This window comes from Patagioenas fasciata, chromosome 2, assembly GCF_037038585.1.
Source record: "Patagioenas fasciata isolate bPatFas1 chromosome 2, bPatFas1.hap1, whole genome shotgun sequence".
Lineage (NCBI taxonomy): Eukaryota > Metazoa > Chordata > Aves > Columbiformes > Columbidae > Patagioenas > Patagioenas fasciata.
Window position 1 is genome coordinate 149,794,729 of NC_092521.1, and position 18,483 is coordinate 149,813,211.

The 18,483-nt window shown below is 37.9% G+C and overlaps 1 protein-coding gene across 2 annotated transcripts; it reads left to right on the forward strand.

Annotated features, from left to right (window-relative positions):
• Positions 1–14,799: 14,799 nt before the first annotated feature.
• COMMD3 (COMM domain containing 3) lies at positions 14,800–18,415 on the forward strand. Of its 2 annotated transcripts, XR_011737761.1 has the most exons (9): positions 14,800–14,981; positions 15,915–16,026; positions 16,131–16,194; positions 16,290–16,324; positions 16,641–16,701; positions 16,787–16,843; positions 16,952–17,011; positions 17,339–17,431; positions 18,048–18,415. XR_011737761.1 is itself a non-coding variant. In XM_065831320.2 (8 exons), exons 1-8 carry the CDS (start codon positions 14,849–14,851, stop codon positions 18,105–18,107), a joined length of 582 nt encoding a protein of 193 aa, XP_065687392.1. In that variant the 5' UTR covers positions 14,800–14,848; the 3' UTR covers positions 18,108–18,415. The 2 variants fall into 2 exon arrangements, 1 of the variants encoding a protein (XP_065687392.1); XM_065831320.2 differs by lacking the exon at positions 17,339–17,431.
• The last annotated feature ends 68 nt before the right edge of the window (positions 18,416–18,483 follow it).

An 18,483-nucleotide genomic window follows, 5' to 3' on the forward strand; every position in this document is an offset into this window, starting at 1 on the left:
TGATAGACTAATTCAAAAAATAGTCACCTTTGCCTTTATAATGAAGTTCTAAAATGCAGGAGCTCTAGTGAAAGACTAACCTTCATTTCTTCACTCCAGTTACGTGAACCTGGTCAGGGTCACAAACAGTTATATACACCATGTCGTGTGGCACAGGGGTCAGTATCTACTAATTCCAGTGGCTACTGTTACAATATTCAACCACCAAAAGTTTCAGATCAGAAGTTGAAAGTTTGAGACATTTATGAGTGAGAACAGAGGGTCCTAATTTAAAACGTGTGTGACCTTAATATAGCATTTAGGGGTTCAGAATGTTCTTATGTACTTCACCTAATACCACAGTTTTACAATACTCTCTCACTTCCAGTTGTAAAACTGTGAATTGATTTACCTTATCTGTAAATTACAAAGAACAGCTCTCTGAAAAAACACAAATTTCCATGACTGTTTGAACCAGTTACAGGCAAAATAGTTTTCCTTAATACAAAAGCAGAATAAAAAGAACCTGTGTGTAACCCTTAATTCCAGCCATAAGTTAGCATTTTTCACAGATGTGTACATTTTTCAGAAAGTACTATAAATCAGAATTATTGTGCACTTGTCAATGATAACTCTATTTATGTAAAATAATCTTATAATGGGACAGAATAATCTGTCTTAATCAAAGACAGATTTATATCCATACAGTCCAGCTATTCACAGATTGTAACAAAACATAAAAAAATGTAGATCTGACATCATTGTAAGCCTTGCATACACAATTGTCTTCTTCATGTGTGATATAGCAATGAAAAACTATCACATACTCTTGCTCCCATTGAAATCAGAGATACATTCTCATTTATATCACTCACAATTGGGTAAGAGATCAAAACTTGTGTCCAGCTTTTGAAAACTCCCTAAAAACAGCTATTGTATCTATTCGACTAACTCTGATTATTCCACAACTTATTGGAAATATCTATTAGCCCAAGGAATTAAAACAAAACTCAGAAAATTATGGACGTGCACAGTATTTTCTATAATTTCCATAATTCCACCCGTAAGTTTTTCTGTACTTATGCTTAGAGTACAAGAACCCAACTCAGAAACCTGGTGCATCTAAATTTTCATTAGGAAACTACTTCATAAACAGCACTATGAAATACAATAGAAATGGAAGACCCATACACTGTGATATATTTATTTTTCATTGATGGGAATTAGTGCGTTACTGATGAATGATATTTGGAGCAAAATCTTTATTTAATCATATGTATTCTTTACGAAGCCAAAACACAGTGCACCTACAATAATATAACTACAAAAACTGTGTGATCAAATATAACCAAACCTTCAGGCCTTGCACAGCCAAAATATCCGTTATTTATGTGGTGATTTTGCCTATGGCTCTTACTCGTAATGTTTCAGCAGCTCTTTTGATAGGAGCAATATTAATAAATGAACTGGCAATGAATTCATTAAAGAAACAAAGTAACATATTTTTGGTCTGCAAAAGTTTAATGTGGAGAAATTAGTCCCCTAGTTATGTTTTTGTATCAATGTCAATGAAATTTCCAAAAAGTAAGGTACAGTCAAGAGGAACTTGAATTCTTTATATGGATTGTGCTTCAGATAAAAACAGTCAGATTTTATTCAAAGTACAGAACACAACAATAAAGTTTTAGTGAGACAGAACAGTGCAACAACTGGAGAAAATTAATGCCATGAGCAGTTTTTCCTCTCTTTTTGACTGCAATGGTCAACAAAATAAATGAAGAACAACAAGAGAGAATCAATGCAAAGGCCTGGAGAGTAACTCCCATTTTTTAAACTATTAATTTTGTGCTTGGTGTCAAAGGCAATGACAGTAAGCACTGAATAAATACAAAACTTCTTTGAGATTGCTGGGTTTTTTCAAGATGAAAAATGCACTGGCTTGGAATGTTTATTTGAACCAGCTGTATGGTATTACTATAGAGAGTCAGGAAGTTAATATATTCTTTGGAAGTCCAGTATCATAATAAGTTATTCTAGCAGCCCTGGTAAATGAACAGAGGACATGCAATGTGATTTGGCAGCCCAAGCACAGACACTGCATATGCTGCTAAATTCAAGCTGCACAGCAGCTATAAGTTACCAGCACTGGGTTGTGCCAATAACTAGAAGACCGACTGGTAGAAAGAGGGCAGAACCAGAATTAATACCAACATTTCCTAGAACATGTGCTGAGACTGATCTTCTCTGAAATTAATGCAACAAAATATTCTGACTGAAATCTCCTACATGACAGGGTCAGGCTCATCACTTACTATACTTCTTTTCTTTCCTTACAGTATTTTATTCTGGGAATTTTACTCCTATGATTTATGCAACCATGTCCTCATTGTTATAGTGCTGGTGATACAGCAACATGTTGCGATATGAAGCACTGGAAAATCAAAGAAATCTCTATTTTAACAGAAATTTCCATGGCAAGCTGATGTGCAACAGTTGTAGGGAAGGAAGGGTATATATTCAAATATTCCAGTCAAGAAGAGCCATGAAATCTGTTTATATTCTGAATCTCTCTCATAAAACTATTAATGGTGAAATCCTTCATAGCACTACAATCAATCTCTCTGTAACTATTTAATAGCTATGCTGAGGCAAATCAAATTATTCTCATAATCAGGGATAAAATACAACACATTTTGCAATCTATCAAGTAGAAGATCACTTACTTGTACTATTAGTGTCTAAAGATGAACTGCCATGCTCTAGTCATATTAATTTTATGACATGAAGTTTAAAGCAAATTAATTTAAAGTTAGTGCTGAATTTCAAGGCTAGATGTATATTTTTATGGCAAGACAATGCAGGAATGTAAGTTATGACACTGCAACATCTAGGAATAGCAGAGTAAGTTAAAATTACCATAGCAGATGTTTTGATTTTAAGTCTGCATTCCCTTACTCTGGCTAGAGTTGTCACAATCTTCTGGTTGCCTAAATATGGATTATTGTTATCAGCCATATCCCATCATCCTTAGGCAACTTTCCCAAAAAGGGAAAGGAGGATTTTCTTTGAGTGACAGATGCAGAATAATGACAGATGCAGAATCCACCATTTTTTTTATCCTCTGTCTGCCATGTAAAATACAATGTGGAACAGTTCTGGAACACCTTTTCTTTGTAGATAAGGACAAAAGCCTCTTTCGGAAAGTACCACTTTTACCTAAATTTTGCTTCCATAGACCAATATAGATGTTAAAAATGAACCAAAATCTTAGAATGTGCAAAGAATTAGTCTGAATTTATTTATGCTTAAAAATGGTTTATGCTTTAAGCTGCTATATCTTCACTTTCTTTAAATTACATAAACAATTTATTTTCCAAAATATGAACAGAGGCATATCATGGTTTAGTTAATTTGAGTAGTCTATCCATTAAATACGGAAAAATACAAAACTAATATATTCACTGATGTGATTGGCACAGCTGCATAGATCCCATCAGGGCTTTACCAGCTTGTGCTAGGAGATACTTTGGCCCATAATATTAGTCTAATACATTGGCCTGTAAATAACCAATTAAGTGAACAAGTACCCTGGTATGTGCTTACATTTTAAAGTACATCTTATCTACTTGATGTAACAATCCTTTTAATTTAATTGGTTATTTTTTGCACATTCACAGATTATTTAAAAACTGTACTAGATTACATTTTTTTGGATCCCATACAGGATAGTCTAAATTCTGAGGTAGTTAGTTAGTTAGTTAGTTAGTTAGTTAGTTAGTTAGTTAGTTAGTTAGTTAGTTAGTTAGTTAGTCTGTCTGCCTGCCTGTCTGTTTGTTTGTTTGTTTGTTTGTTTGTTTTCCAGAGGACTGTAGTGTAATGACAACCTATCAAATAATTAAATTAGATTACTGCCACAAAATGCAGTCATGACTCCATTTCTATGTGAAACATCCTTATGGCATTTTTTCCAGCAGAATGTGGCATGGTGATCCCAGGGATGTGAGTGGATGGTGGGAAGCACAGAGCAGGACTCTACCTCCAAGCCTGAGCAGCGTGACCCACCCAGCCTCATGAGCTCCATAACTTCCATGGTGTGAATGGCTTTCAGGACTGGGAAGTTCCAACACTAGCAAAACTAACAGGTTGCTCAACCCCATCATCCTGCCTTTCTCCTCTGACTCCTGTTCAGCCACATTCAAGAAGTCTTGGACTTTCAGCCAAATGATGCTCTCCAGTTTTACCCCACCCCAAGAGACTCAGGACAGTCAGACCAGTCCTACTACTAACTGGGGGGGGGTTGCACTTAGACCAGTGACTGGGAAATGAAGGTCACAGGGAAACAGGGCAGAGGGACAAGGTTTATGACAGTTTCCTCTGATGCTGGGAGAACTCCACAGATGAATGCACTCTTTTCAGTCTCACCACACAGCACAAGAGAGAAAATCCTACCACAGAACCTCCCAGGGTTTCCAGCGTCTCAGCTGGGCTTTGCCTCAGAGACGATGCCTTGACAGGAACAGATGTGATAACAAATGACCTTTAGAATTGCACCCTGAGAGCTGTTGACCGTTTCCTGAAAGCTGTTCATCCTCCTGAGCTCCTGGCTTTAGTTTGGAAACCTTGAGATCCTGGTATATGACTAAAAAGGGTCAACAACACGAAAAGACAAAGCATAAGACTTAGAACCAAAAGAAAGCGGGAGCAAAACCAGAGTACACAAATTTTAAGAGCCTTCCTCTACTTTTAAAGATAAAAATCACAAATCTAGACTCAATTTCCTTCATCCCCAAAACAAAGAAAAAATTCTGAGATGATCACAACTGTATCAAATGATAATACAATAAAAATTGGGTTCAAAGCTATTTAATTTTTGTTCCAATCCAAATGATACCAGATGTATAGTATTAGAGAATGTAATAGTTGTATATTCCTGTGAGTGTGCTCAGATTTGCTGTGCAACACACAAAAAAATCTTTCCCAAGGACAGCTTGTAGGGTCAGTGGTGCACACAGAAAGCAGCGCACCTGGGGAAGGCCAGAAGAGAGCTGCTGGATGCAGATGTGCGTCCACACGCATGAGAGAGGAAAATGGGAGATTGTTTATTTGTTCCTCTTGGACTCCAACTACAATGAAAACTTCCTCAGCACTCACTTCTTGTAAAGCTTCTTGAAATCAAGACTATGACCATATCCCATGGAGCAAAAGTCACATTTCACCCATATGCTCACTAAGGTTTATGTTGATGACTTCAAGCTTTCACATCTAAGTCTTCTCAGAAAAAGAAAAAAAAAAAAAAAGGCTGAAAGAATAAGAACACGCTCACTGGCACCCCATTTTTAAGGCAAGTTTGGGAAAAAAACAGACCCCGATAATACAATGATATGCTACGTCTCATTCATTGCCTGTGAGAGGCAGAGAAGAGAAAAAGGGGAGGGGGAAGCAGGAGACAGAATGAGACAGAAAGCAGAAGCAGAAACAAAGATCTGGAGACAAAACGAAAGGAGGGCTGACATCGGGGAATGCACAAAAGCTGCCTCTTCCTACATTTGTTAAAATTAAACATACACACAAACTACAAAGCTGAAATGAAAAACACAGGCAGGCTTATTTGGTTTTATCCTTTCAAGGAGTGAAATTATTTTCTCAATGATTTTTTTCCCTGTCAGTTCCTGTGCTTTCCTTGCAACGCCTTCTCCTTTCTCACTTGTCTTTTCCCGTTTTTCTTTTCAATGCCACCTTCCTTTGTTCCTTTTTCTTTGCTTCTGTCTGCATCTTTCTTCCTCTTCTGTTCTTCTCTTGCTCTCCCTTGTCTTTTTTGTCTTGCTCTTACTCTCCCATGTGTTCCCTGAGCACACGAAGAACACGAGCACAAATAGTGGAAAAGCATTTTTCCCTGATCTTCCTTTTCTATCCCCATGTGGTTTGACTGCTGTATCTCTGTTAGGATTTTAAATACACATGGGGAAGCCACTTGTACTTCCATGTGTTTTAGAACCATCTACAGTAGCACGCTGCAGGAAAAACATGTGGGAAGGGAATGTGTCTGAAAAGTTGCTTGTACTCCCTCCAACACGTGGGCCACATTTAACAAGGTCAAGGGACAAGTGTGGCTCACAGGCATTAGTTTGGCTGGTACTATAAAAAGGATCATGCATTCTTCTTTCTTTTACCTGCACACACTCTGCAGTTAATCACTCGTCTGAATGCAGCTTATGGAGTTTCAATTGATCTATTTTTATTTCTAGGTTAGATGATCAGTTTCAGGTATTTCAGGAACAGATTATTATATCTTTTTTCCCAATTTGACAATTCCAAGATACTGAAGGATATCAATGTAACAAGAGGAAACCCTTTTTTTTCCCTTTGTCTTCCCTCCTGCATGAGAGCATCATGCATGCTGTGATTGATCAGACGAGGGTATGTCTGGTAAGCTGGCTGGCTGTTCCTCAGGCAAATACTTTCTGCTGAGACTTCCTTCAGAACTTTCCTGCTACAAGACCAAATTCACACAAAATGTCTGAGAACTGTTGGTTCATGTTATGCACATTTTGACACCTTTCAGCCGGCTTTCACAGATTTTCAAAGCACCTGTTCCAATACAACCTGTCTTTTTGGCAGCAACTAGTACCAGTAAGCCCCTGATTTTCTTTCCTCCTTCACTCAACCGTTTCTAACAATGTACATGTCAAAAAATATAATGAAGTGAAAGGAGGCAAATGCTGTCCAGCTCTCCTAGATATTGGACCATGCTTCCTGCAGAAAAAAAAATTGTTTGCATTGTTACACAGAGTAACTAAACTATTCTTGCTTGTCACTCATTTCTTAAGGGAAAGGTCCAGCTAACTTGCAAGTGGGCTGTTTGCCACGTGAACAGATGGGCACGGGGTTCGACAGCCAAGAAATGATGGATCAAATTTTGAAATTTGTTGCTCACTCTCCACTCCAATAGTTCCTAATTGGCCTCAATGGAATTTTATCGCTGTAAAAATGGTGTAATGGCAACAACATTTGAGTGAACAAATACACAGCCCATCTAGGCGCTGCAAGCAGGCTTCCTGGCTGACAAAATCTGATGCCATCAGCAAATGTCTGTTACAAGCTGATGTAGCTCTCTAAGGTTAACATGGTCCTACGTGAGCATATAGTGGAGTTGAAAGTAAGTATCTAATGTTTATTTTAATGGTGTTCCAAGAAAAAGGTATTTTGTTTTAGTAAGTATTACCATTTAGACAAAGAACGGGTTCACTTGTGTCTTATAATACGCATAAAGCAAAGGAGATAAGAGTGTTTTTCAATGATGCAGTGTTTATAATATATTGTCTAAAATACCTACATAACAAATATTCACAATTCAACATAGCAAATTCACCAAAATGAAATTATATTTGACTGCTACTAATAGATCAAGAAAATAAACTTTCTTTTAGAAGATTGTTTCCCAGTTTTCTAAGTGCTACTATGGCAGTATGTGTTCACCTCGAAATTCCTTTGTACTCAGTGAAAATATGGGATATGAAAACAATGTAGATTTATCTTTGCATCTCATTGACGCCTTTATTTAGTTCTGGTTTGTATCATCAGCACATTGAATTATTGCTGAAGAAAAAGCATTCACTTTACCTACAAAATATAGGCTTCTTACAACTCTTCATATTTGTCATACATAGTTTTGTAATTTTAACTCTGCCCTTCTGTTATTATTTTCACAATATCAACATTCTATTATGTTAACTAACACCAGCAGTTGCAAGCCAGGATCTTAACATTTTGTTTATACTGTAATGGGAATTTCTTGCTCCGTGCCACTTTCTTGTATAAATTTTTACAGGTTACTGATGCGTTTGCAAAAATAGTTGAAGAGTCCTATGAGTACACCAATAAGAAGTGCTGATGACAGTAAGTAGTGTTACCTTTAGAAATACACTGTATTTTTAATAAAATTGCACATACAGTAGAAGTAGATAAAATATTTTTATAAGAATGTACACAACACATATCTCCGCAAAGAAAAGGCAATTTCCTAGAGTCTATTCCAATTTTCCAAAACCACCTCAGGCCCAGCGCTATTTGGTATGGACAGATTAGGGTAGCTGATGATTCCTATTGATTTAAATGTCGTGCTAGGAAGCCTAAATCCCCAAGAGCAATAGAATCTCCCCTATCACTATCCTACTGCTTATTGACCTAATTCACTAACCAACCATCAGGGTTTTCTCTCACAACAAATAAATCTTGCATGAAACAGACAGTACATGGACACTCATAGTTTTCAGTGGTGTTGCCAATGAAATAAACTTAGTCACCAAAGCATTCCTCTTCATTTTCTCAAATTAACCATAATGTCATTTGCTGTGTAAAAAATGTGCAGAAACCACAACTGTATTTTTATATCAAAACTTTATCTACAAGCTGAAATAAACTTGATATCATATAAACAATGCAGACTATTCAGCATGCGTAAAATTACTTGTATTTCAATGCTTTGATCTGCTGTAAGTTATTGCTGGAATGGCTGCTGAAGAAGGTCTAACAGTTGCAGCACTGGAACCACTAAATGAGGTACTTACTCAGACCCGGTGCGAATACTGCTCAAAATTCTGATAATTAGCAAACTTCCTCTTTCATTAATTGAGCCAAAAAAATTAAGAATGAGCCTGAGTTTGTTATGCTATTCTGAGTCTCACAGGGCAGTTGCTTCAACTAAAACTTTCAACTTGGCCTCTGCAGTCACCTGCATCTGAACTCCACTCTCGGTGATTTTACTGGGTCAAATAACACCCTTGTTTATATGTAAAAGGAAGGAGTCTAAACTTAGTGGCTCTGTAAAATATGATCATCACTAGATATTAAATATGTTCATCAAAAGAGAATACAAAAAATACACTATATTTAAAACAAACAAACAACCCACTCCATGCTACTTTGATAGGCAGATCTGTTTCAGAGAAGAGGCCCTGTTCTGCTCCCAGTAAAACTGACTAGAACAACAAGATCCTAAATTACTGGTCCTCTCATCAATATCAAGATAAGCTTTTATCAATGTAATTTGAAGTAGTATTAAAAGCAATAAATGCTAATTTATAATTGTTGATATTATCAAAGCAAGATCATTTGCAACCATACGTAACTGTGCCAGATTTTTATCACATTATAAAGGTTAACATAAGTGTTACAAGAAACATCAATGAGCTACGCACACTACGTTTGCTTTTGGTTAGATAAGTATGCTTTGTAGTAGTTGATATTCCCTCTAGATAATGGATATGGGCCAGATTCTCTGCTGAGACAAAGCAATATAAGTAATTTGAAGGCAGATATGCTGATTTACACTAGCTGCAGATCTAGCCCAAGTATCTTTAGATGCAATAAAACATCTTAAATAAGTCCGTTTCCTAACTATTACTCAGCCATTCCTCACTAGTGCCAAAAGAGAACTGCGAATGCCAAGGTCTGCAGGATTTTATTTATCAAAGCTTCTTTTAAGGCATCTATCATTTTGGCATGCAAGCCTTGCTTTATGATCAGAATCAAACGTTTTCATGAAACAGTAGGATTGATTGTAGCAAAAAATGTCACGTAGTGCTCGTTCTTGCTGTAATATCTGTTCCTTTTTTTTTTTTTTGAATGAAAACTGCATATTCTGTTAGTAGATTCAGATACTTTTGCTGCTTGGTACTGCTGAACTGTATAAAGACAATTCAAAATGTTATACCATGCATGTCTTTAAAAACTGGATTACTGATAACTCATTATTTGTATTTCTGAATTTATCTACCTTGTTAAGAAGTTAATTAAGTGCAAAGCTAAGAAAATCACATTTCTGTTTGTTATATAAATACAAAATTATTTTACCAATTAGGTGCTATGCTAAAAAACGTTTTTGTTTCCTGACATTAAACATCTGGAAACAAATAGTACCTAAAACATACAGCTTAAATTTCCTTTGAGCTTTAGCTATTTTTACTTACATTTTCTGGAAGTCAGCTTATAATAATTACTCTTCTATACACATCTCTAGCACTAATGTGACAGACTGTGAACGCTTCTTGACAATAGAGCATAATATCCTCCTTACAAGCTTCCAACAGCAAGGCTACAATCTTGCCATTGAGTGTATAAACATGCAAAAAGGCGTACTTAAAACACTGACAAGTTTCAAATGTGTTTGGTTTACTGTTTAAAAGCACACACAGATTAGACATTTCTCAATAAATCCAAAAACTAAGGCTAAATGTAAAGAACTTTGAGTACTAAGCGTGGCATCGGTATTTGAGTACTGCATGAACAGCAGGTACAACTTTAAAGCATCAGTAAATGATGTGACGGTATTTGAAAAGCAGCAAAAATTTCCATTTAAAATCTACTACCAATGCATGTTGCTTACAAAGAGAGAAAACTAATATAATCACTAAAAAGCATTCCCTAGCATTTTTGTCAGCAAAACAAGCTATGTTAATCTGTGACACAGGACTGGACATGGAATTACAGTAGCAGTTCCACTAAAGCAGCAGGAATCTTTGTATTTCTCCATCTGACATTAAAGGTGGCACCTTTTATATAGGCCTCTTTTATAAATCCCCACAAATTTAGTCAAAGACACTACAGTTTTCTCTTGAGAAAGAACGAATATCTTATGAACTGCATAGATTTATTTCTCTGTGAGAGAAAAAGAATGACCGAAAAATCAGTAAATAGAGGGCTTCCACTTAATTAGAAGGGCTTTAAAATATGCCAAAACACACAAAAAGACAAAGGTGCTGTGCTGGAAGATGTACTATCTAGCACATCACAGTGTCACTTGCTTACATGCCTAAATCCTTACATCCTTTTATTACTCATTTTTTTGTGTAGACATAAAGTGTACAAATCCTCCCTGAGATATGTTTTTATTTGTCAAGAAATAATAAAATATAAATAAACCCAAATTTTTCTAATATTAATATTATGTATGTTTTAGTAAAGTAAGGGGGAGAGGGAACTTTTATAATAATATAACAATATTTTCACTGATTGTTAGAAATCAGAGGAGCCATGAGGTTTTAAACAAGTGGTACTTCTCTAGTTGACTCTATTCCTGAGAGCTTAAACAAGGATTGAAATATTAATAGCTTAAAAGTGTATAATTTACAAGTGAAAGCCCCAAGGTTTTTTAATCTTCTTTTTTAAAACCTAAGAATATGTGGCTCTTCTCATGTACAAAGGGAAAATTAGGAGACTTTCAGTTTTGACAAATGGAAGCTAAAAATAAGTCAGAATTAAGCTAATCAAAAGGTAAATAAATAAGTCATTCTTATTTTTTAATAAATTAATGTAACTTAATTCAAAAAATACTCCCTAGTAGCAAAAATGTTTTTCAGGTTAAAATTAGAATTAAAAAATATTAAGTACCCGATCAAAAATGTATTCAGCTACTACAGGTTTTACCTTACTGAAATAAGTCAAGTGTTTTCACATATTTAATTTAAAGCTGATTTCCTTAACTGTTAATCAGAACTATTTGTGAGCAAACAGAGCACAATTTGTTGAATAGTCCTTCTGGAAATATAAAATATTTTTTAAAATATGTGACAAGTACTGCACTTTCACCAGATACGAGGACTGTCTACAGCAATCATACCAAATAAATAATCCACATATTCTGTTGGTTCGAGGCAGTATTTCATTAACTCTATTGCACTTTTGTGCCTGTGATATGAGAGAAATTTTCCTGGGCCTTTCAGGGTATGCAGCCTCCTTTTCCTTGGTGCTATGATCATGTCAGTGACTGATACAGGAGTATCACATTTTTCTTCAGATACAAATCCAGCAAGAAATACATTTTGTAGAAAATTGTTCCTTGTTCTTTACTGTTCCTATCTGCTTCAAACATTTTATTCAGCAAAATACATTTTATAATAAAGAAGACTCAATACTGACTTAAAAGTTCTAGGGGTTTTCCATCAGTGTGTGGATTAAAATCTTGGAAGTCAGTAATAATTTTGCAGAAAACTGACACTATAATATCACCTTAAATAACATCTTTTAACTCTTTTTAGAGCAATACACAGAAAAAAAAAAAAAGCTAGTCTGAGACTTTTCAGAAGTACTTATGCTAACCCTTAAATTTTATGAATTAGTCCCCTGGACATGCTAAGTGATTTCCCTTCATTTTGAACAGTTGCATTATTTTGTTTTGACTAACAAAGCACAATCTGTAAAAACTGCGTGCATGGACTACAGTAGTTTGTTTCCTTGATTAATTAATATTCAGGTACTAATGCATTTCCTTAATAATTTCTTTATTCTATATAGAGTTTAGCTTCCTCTTGGAAATTGTAGTGAATGGGGTTTTAAAATGTGTATACACTGTGCATGAGAAGTAAAATCTGATAGCAATCTGACAGTCTGAGTCTATCGCGTCCTTCTTGGAGAGAAAAAGATAGAAAGAAAAAAAAAGTCAGGCTGAGAGGCTGGATAGGAGAACTTAAAATATAAATTTTGTTACTAAAGCTAGTTAAACTTCCGTGTATTACAGAATCTTGCAATGAATCTTTAGCAGTTGTTCTGCCTTTAAAGCTGATTTTTATTTATAGATTTCAATATGCTATAAACAATAAAGGGGTGTTGTAGAATAAACTTCTGTAACATGCAATCATGCCACATGTGTACATTTCTAATTTTGGGGCGTGCATATCCTTTTTTATAGCCTTGGTCTCTTTAACTTTGTCATTCCCCAGCTCAGAGCTTTGTCCTCTCCTCCATTTTATGTTTTTCCTACTCCTCCATTTTATGCTGTCTTTTCTTAGGTATCGTGTCTCTATTTAACAGCCATACCAAAAGACAGAGAAAGCCTTGTTTTGTCAACCCACCTGTCTGTTGCCTTGCCTTCCCTGTTTTTGTCAAAACAAAAATTACCAGAACTTGTCAGTCAGAGCCCTGAAGCTCACAGTTCATAAATTCACTGGTATTAATTTTTATGTCCAAGTATCAGGCCAGTGATATTACTTCAGATCACACCCCAAAACTCAGAGCGTTCGTTCTTCACGGTATGATGAGGCCTAGTACTGCAGGCCCTGATCCTGCACCCAGCCTGGTTTTATTTTTGAGCTCAACTTGGGCAGAACTGAGACCTGAGTACACAAACACATCGTTTTACAACACAGTGACCAGACAACCCACAGTGCCAGGAAAGCAAGAGAGCAGAGTCACCGGTCGCCCGTGCTCTGCATCCGCCCTGAAGGGGACACAGGTGCTGACAAGTGGGCAGCTGGGTTTGCATCAATTAGCTATATTAATAAACAAAAAAAATGAAAAACAAAACAGTGATGATCTCAAATGTAGTGTGATCCAAATAATGTGGTGGGATGTGATAAAGCCTGCTCTCACCATTCTTGCTGCAACAAAACTTGAACTGGCCTCCAAAGCTAGACTGAGCCCTTAGGTGACTGATCGTAATTAGTGGAAGCTACAGATACAGATACGAAATTCCAACAGCTTTTTGATTAAATCAGCTACCAGTCAATTACCATTAATAGTGCAGATGAAATGAAACGTGTTTGTTCAAAGCTCTTTCCTGGTAAGTCCAGTCCTCTGGCAGCACCATCAACCTGCAAATGGATTTGCAGCACAGGTCAGCAGATGATCGAAAGAGCAGATTGCACTCACTGTTTTAAATTAAGTTACTCTGGAATATTATACTTTACATGTACTACTATCTGACCTGCTCTTATTAGCAACACTATTTCAGAGAAGTAACATTGAAAACTTAAGCGAAAATGCTCTGCTTTTCTATTATTTTGCATACTTGACAATAATTTGTGAAGTTGTTTGGTCTTGCACTTTGAGTTGTCTGGTATGTATCTGTAGTGAGAAAGAAAAAAAAGTACTATCTTTTTGACATTATAAAGACATTATTTTAAAATCAAGAATCTGACCGAGGCATTTAGCTTACTCATTTTTTTTTAAGTTGAGCAGCCTGCAACATTGAATTTCCCTTTAAGAAATGTTCAGCAGAAATGTTTGTTCAATAAAGAAGATCAGATTACAGAGTGAAGTTCTTGTCATTCACAATAGCCGCACTCAGAGAAAAAGGTGATATCTAAAACATTTTGCATACTTCAGCTCCAAAGGTTGTATGTATCGTAACTCGTGTGACATCATAAGGCCTTTACCTATGTTTTATTAGATCAGTCCTAATTCGGTCCTTAGCTGAGATACAAACACATGCCATTTCATTGTTTACTTGCAAAATATTAAGATTTTTTGAGGACTATGGCAATGTTTCAAAATGTTAAAAAAAAGGTAATGCAATAGATTAACACCTCACATTAGGAATTTATGAGTTTAGCAGAGACGTTTTTAGACATAATTTGTACATCTTTACTAAATCACCAGTGAAGGTTGTATTGTCTGTCACTATTTTATATATGTCAAAATGTGCAATGGCGTTACCAAAATGCTACGTCAATCTTTGTGACAAAATTTTTATTCTAAGCTCGCATTTCAGACATTGAAGAAGAAAAAAAAAAAAGCAGCTGGTTCGATACAAGCACTCGAGGGACTGAATGGGTTGCGGGCAGTAAACCCTCGCTGCGACAGGCGCCAAATCCCTCCCCAAATTCGCCCAGAAACAGCACCGCCTCTCACTTCACAGCCCCAGGGCCGCGGGACGATGCGTCCCCCCTCCCGTGCGCAAGATGCGCGTGGGCAGGACCGCGGCCGGGGGCGGGGCGGGGGGCGGGGCCGCGTTCCGCGCGCTCCGCGGCCGCGCAGCTCCTCGCGCAGCTCCCCCCGCCGCTCCCCGCCCCGCGGGCGGCCCCGCCCCGCCGTGCCGTGCCGATCAGCTGCGCGCGCGTCACGTGGGCGCGTGTCGAAGGTCACGGCGCCCACAATGGAGCTGTCGCCCTACGCGCAGGGCGGGTGGCGGCTGCTGGGCGATCCCCGCCGCTTCCCCTGCCGCCCGTACGCCGCGCTGCTCCGCGCCGCCTTCCGTAGCCTCCTGGAGCACCCGCATGCCGGGCTGGGTGAGGCGCGGGGGAGGGGAGGGCGGTGCGGGCCGTGTTGCTCCGCGGAGCGCGCAAGCGAGCGCCGTGCGCCTGCCTCCAACGTCGCCACGCGCGTGTCCGCATATATATACACGCGTGTCCGTGCTGCAGTGGCCGGCGTCTACATACACAGGGTGGCTCCCACCCGTGGACGGCTCCCGGGTCCCGTTGCGCGGGGTGTCATCTCTACCGCGCGCCGTTTCATTAAAGCTTTAGCGGTCGGAAATGGGGAGCGGGGGAGGCGCGGGACGGGGTCCCCCGCGCGTTCGTGTCCCCGTGGCAGGGCAAGGAGACGGTTCTCCTCGGCCGCTCCACTGCGATCGTGTTCTTTTTTTTTTTTTTCGCGCGTGGACGCGTCCTACGGCAACCACGGCATTAAGCTGTACGGCCCTCTAATTAATTTTGTGGTATTAATGACGCTGCCGCCGCCTCCGTGCGCGGAGAGAGCCGCCGGTGCCGGCCGGGCAGTCCCGGTCCCCCGCCTGGCCGGGGGCTCCGGCTGCGCTCCTCGCCTTTGGGGACAGGCTGCTGGGAAGCGCGGACGGGGCTTGGAGAGGAAATTGAGGTTTTCCTTTTTTTTTTTCTTTCTTCCTTTTTCTTTTTCTTTTTTTTTTTTTTTATTTTTCTTTTTTCTTTTTTTTTTTGTCCCGATGGGAAGGCGGTGGAGAGGCGGTGGGGCGTGCGATGCCGGGCAGCCCCGCCTGGTACGGCTTGCAGCAGCCAGGGCTTCAGCCCCTCTCCTCCTCCTCACACCTTGCCTGCTTGCCTCGTCCTTTCTCTCTCAAACACCAAATGTGTTTCATTTTGAAGTTTTTGTGGGAAAGGCACTGCTTAGAGGGCGAGCAGCAGCTCTTGGCACCCTGTGCTGGGATTTGGCAAATAAGTGTGTCATCAGTAATTCATTTATTTTAGACGATCCAGACCTGAAAGATATTGACCCTACGGTATTAAAACATTGCCATGCTGCGGCTGCAACGTGTATTCTGGAGGCAGGAAAGCAGAAAGCCGACATATCAGCTATAAGGTACTAATACTTAGAAGCTACCCCATTTCTCTAGTGGCTGTTACTTTCAACTGTGCTGCTGAGTTAATGTTGACAGAAACCTAATAAATTCTTTTTCCCTGTAGCACGTGTCTAGAAGACTGTAAACTGGATAAAGAGAGAATAGAACAATTTTGCACCGAATATCAGGTTTTAAAACCAATTTTAACATACTTGTGTTTTCTTTCCTCGTATGAATTTACTGAATCTAGCTTTTTTTTCTTTTTCTTTTTTTTTTCCTCTAGAAAAACAAGGATGCATTGGAAATCCTGTTGGGAAGGTAGGTCAATCAGTCAGCACAGATATGTAGTTTCAATAACAGCTACTTTGAATCTGTCCTGGAAAACACCTATGCATACTTTAGGTCATTAAAGAAATATTGTTCCATTAAAAAAAAAAAAAAGTTTATTTTTAACAAACTTTAGAAAATAGCTGTTGAAACTTTTCTTCCTTCTTCCAGAACCCTGCTCTTAATAAACTTTTTGAACTTGTCAAGAAGCATTACAAGGAGCATGAAAAAGTTCTTTATTGATGGACACTTTAGAAAGTGATGTTTTGTTTTAGTGCAGGGAACTTGTAACTGTTGTGTCTTTCAGCATAGGCAGATCTCCTCTCCATATAACTGATGTGTCTTGGCGCTTGGAATATCAAATCAAGGTAATTTTAACACATCAAGGTGTTTTCTTTAGTCTGTTTCAGTGCTGAGACCTGACTTTTTCTATGCTTTTTGTTTTTAATTTAGAGCAATCAGCTTCATAAAACTTACCAGCCTTCCTACTTGGTGACCTTAAATGTAGAGGTACTGTACTCCCAGCACCCTCAGAGGAAAAAAATGCAATTTCATGATATTTTTTTTTTTTTTTAAGTAAAACAGGCACTGTTGTTTGTTTGTTTGCTTGTTTTCCAGAACAGTGATTCAGGATCACACCCAGATGTTAGTTTTAGTTGCACGATGGAACAATTACAGGTACTTTTTTCCTTCATCAGTGTTTCTATGCTGGGATCCAGTTGTGGATGTAAATGTTTTTAACAACTTGTCAATTAAAATGAAATAAAATATTACTATTATGCAAAAAAAGAAAAAAGCAGGACTGGGAGGGTAGGGGAGAAACTTCAAAAATTATCCAAGTGGTTTTCCTGTCTTCTCAAATAAAGTTGCAAAGTAACTGATTTTAGTTGCTTGGGGAGCGTTTTACAGAAGTGCATAAATATTTTGTGTTTTCATAACTGTAAAATATATATATACATGTGGAAATACATCATTTTTCTGAAGCTCTGATTTTCCGTGCTTTAGAGAAATGATTAAAGAAGCTGGTTCAATGATTTAAACGTGTCATGATTAAAAATAAAGAACGAACTGAAGACTCTTCAGTGATGTTAGTGACATGTAAGAAATGTACTGAAACAAACATTGATCTTTGTTTAGCGATTTAAATGTGTAACTGAACAATAGAGGTATTGTAATGCTTGGAAGTGACCAAACTGTGGAGGATTGGGAAGAGGGGCTGGGGGAAAGAAAAAAAGCAAGATATTAACACTTCAGGTTTTCAACTCCCCTTTTTAATGTGTGCCGCAAAAGTTGCCCTTTTCATACTAATGAGTGTTTTAAATCTGTTTGCTGACTTAGTTAAATCTGACGTGCTTTGGCTGGAGAATGGTTCCAATATGAAATTGCACTCAAAATATTTTCAGTGTTTAGAAAGGTATACAGTGCTTTGTTGGCCATTGTAACAATACCAATAAAATCTACGTGTTAAGAATAGTGATCTCTTTTAGTAGATAAGATATGTTAAAAGGTGTTTTTCTTCACTTTCTACTTTTCTTACTATGTTGTAAAATGGGAAGCTCTTTAATTACTTTGCTGGCATTGTTCAGCAATTGCAAAATTTCTTTGTGGTAGAAGGTGCCATTTTCCCCTGTCTCTCTGCATACAAAAAATATTATGTGCCTTTAGCTGACCTTTACAAAATATGTTTATTCTAAGACAGTATTTCATCTCTTAGGATTTAGTTGGAAAACTGAAAGATGCTGCAAAAAGTCTAGAGAGAGCGACTCAGTTGTGATTGAAGGTGTCAGCCTGCTGAGCTGGACTCTCATTCTTGAGTGTCTTCTAAATGACAAATGTCTTTCATTTCTTGATGCAAATTTTTTTTAAAGTCCTTGGATGCGAATTAAGTGAAATAACTGTTTTTTTTTATGACCGCACTTGGTATTTCTTGCTCGTGTCATTTTTTTAATGAACTTGTTAAAATATTTGCTTAACTGTAATGTCTTCCAAGCATTCCTTCTATTTTATTTTGTGCATTTTTAGAATTGTCACTGATTATTTTTCTTTGGGATCTAATAAAGTTTATTCGCTCCTGTTCTGCAATTTCTGTGGGTGAATTAGCTGTACCTAAAAGTAAGATGCTGAATTTTAGAGCAGCTCGATTAGGCAAA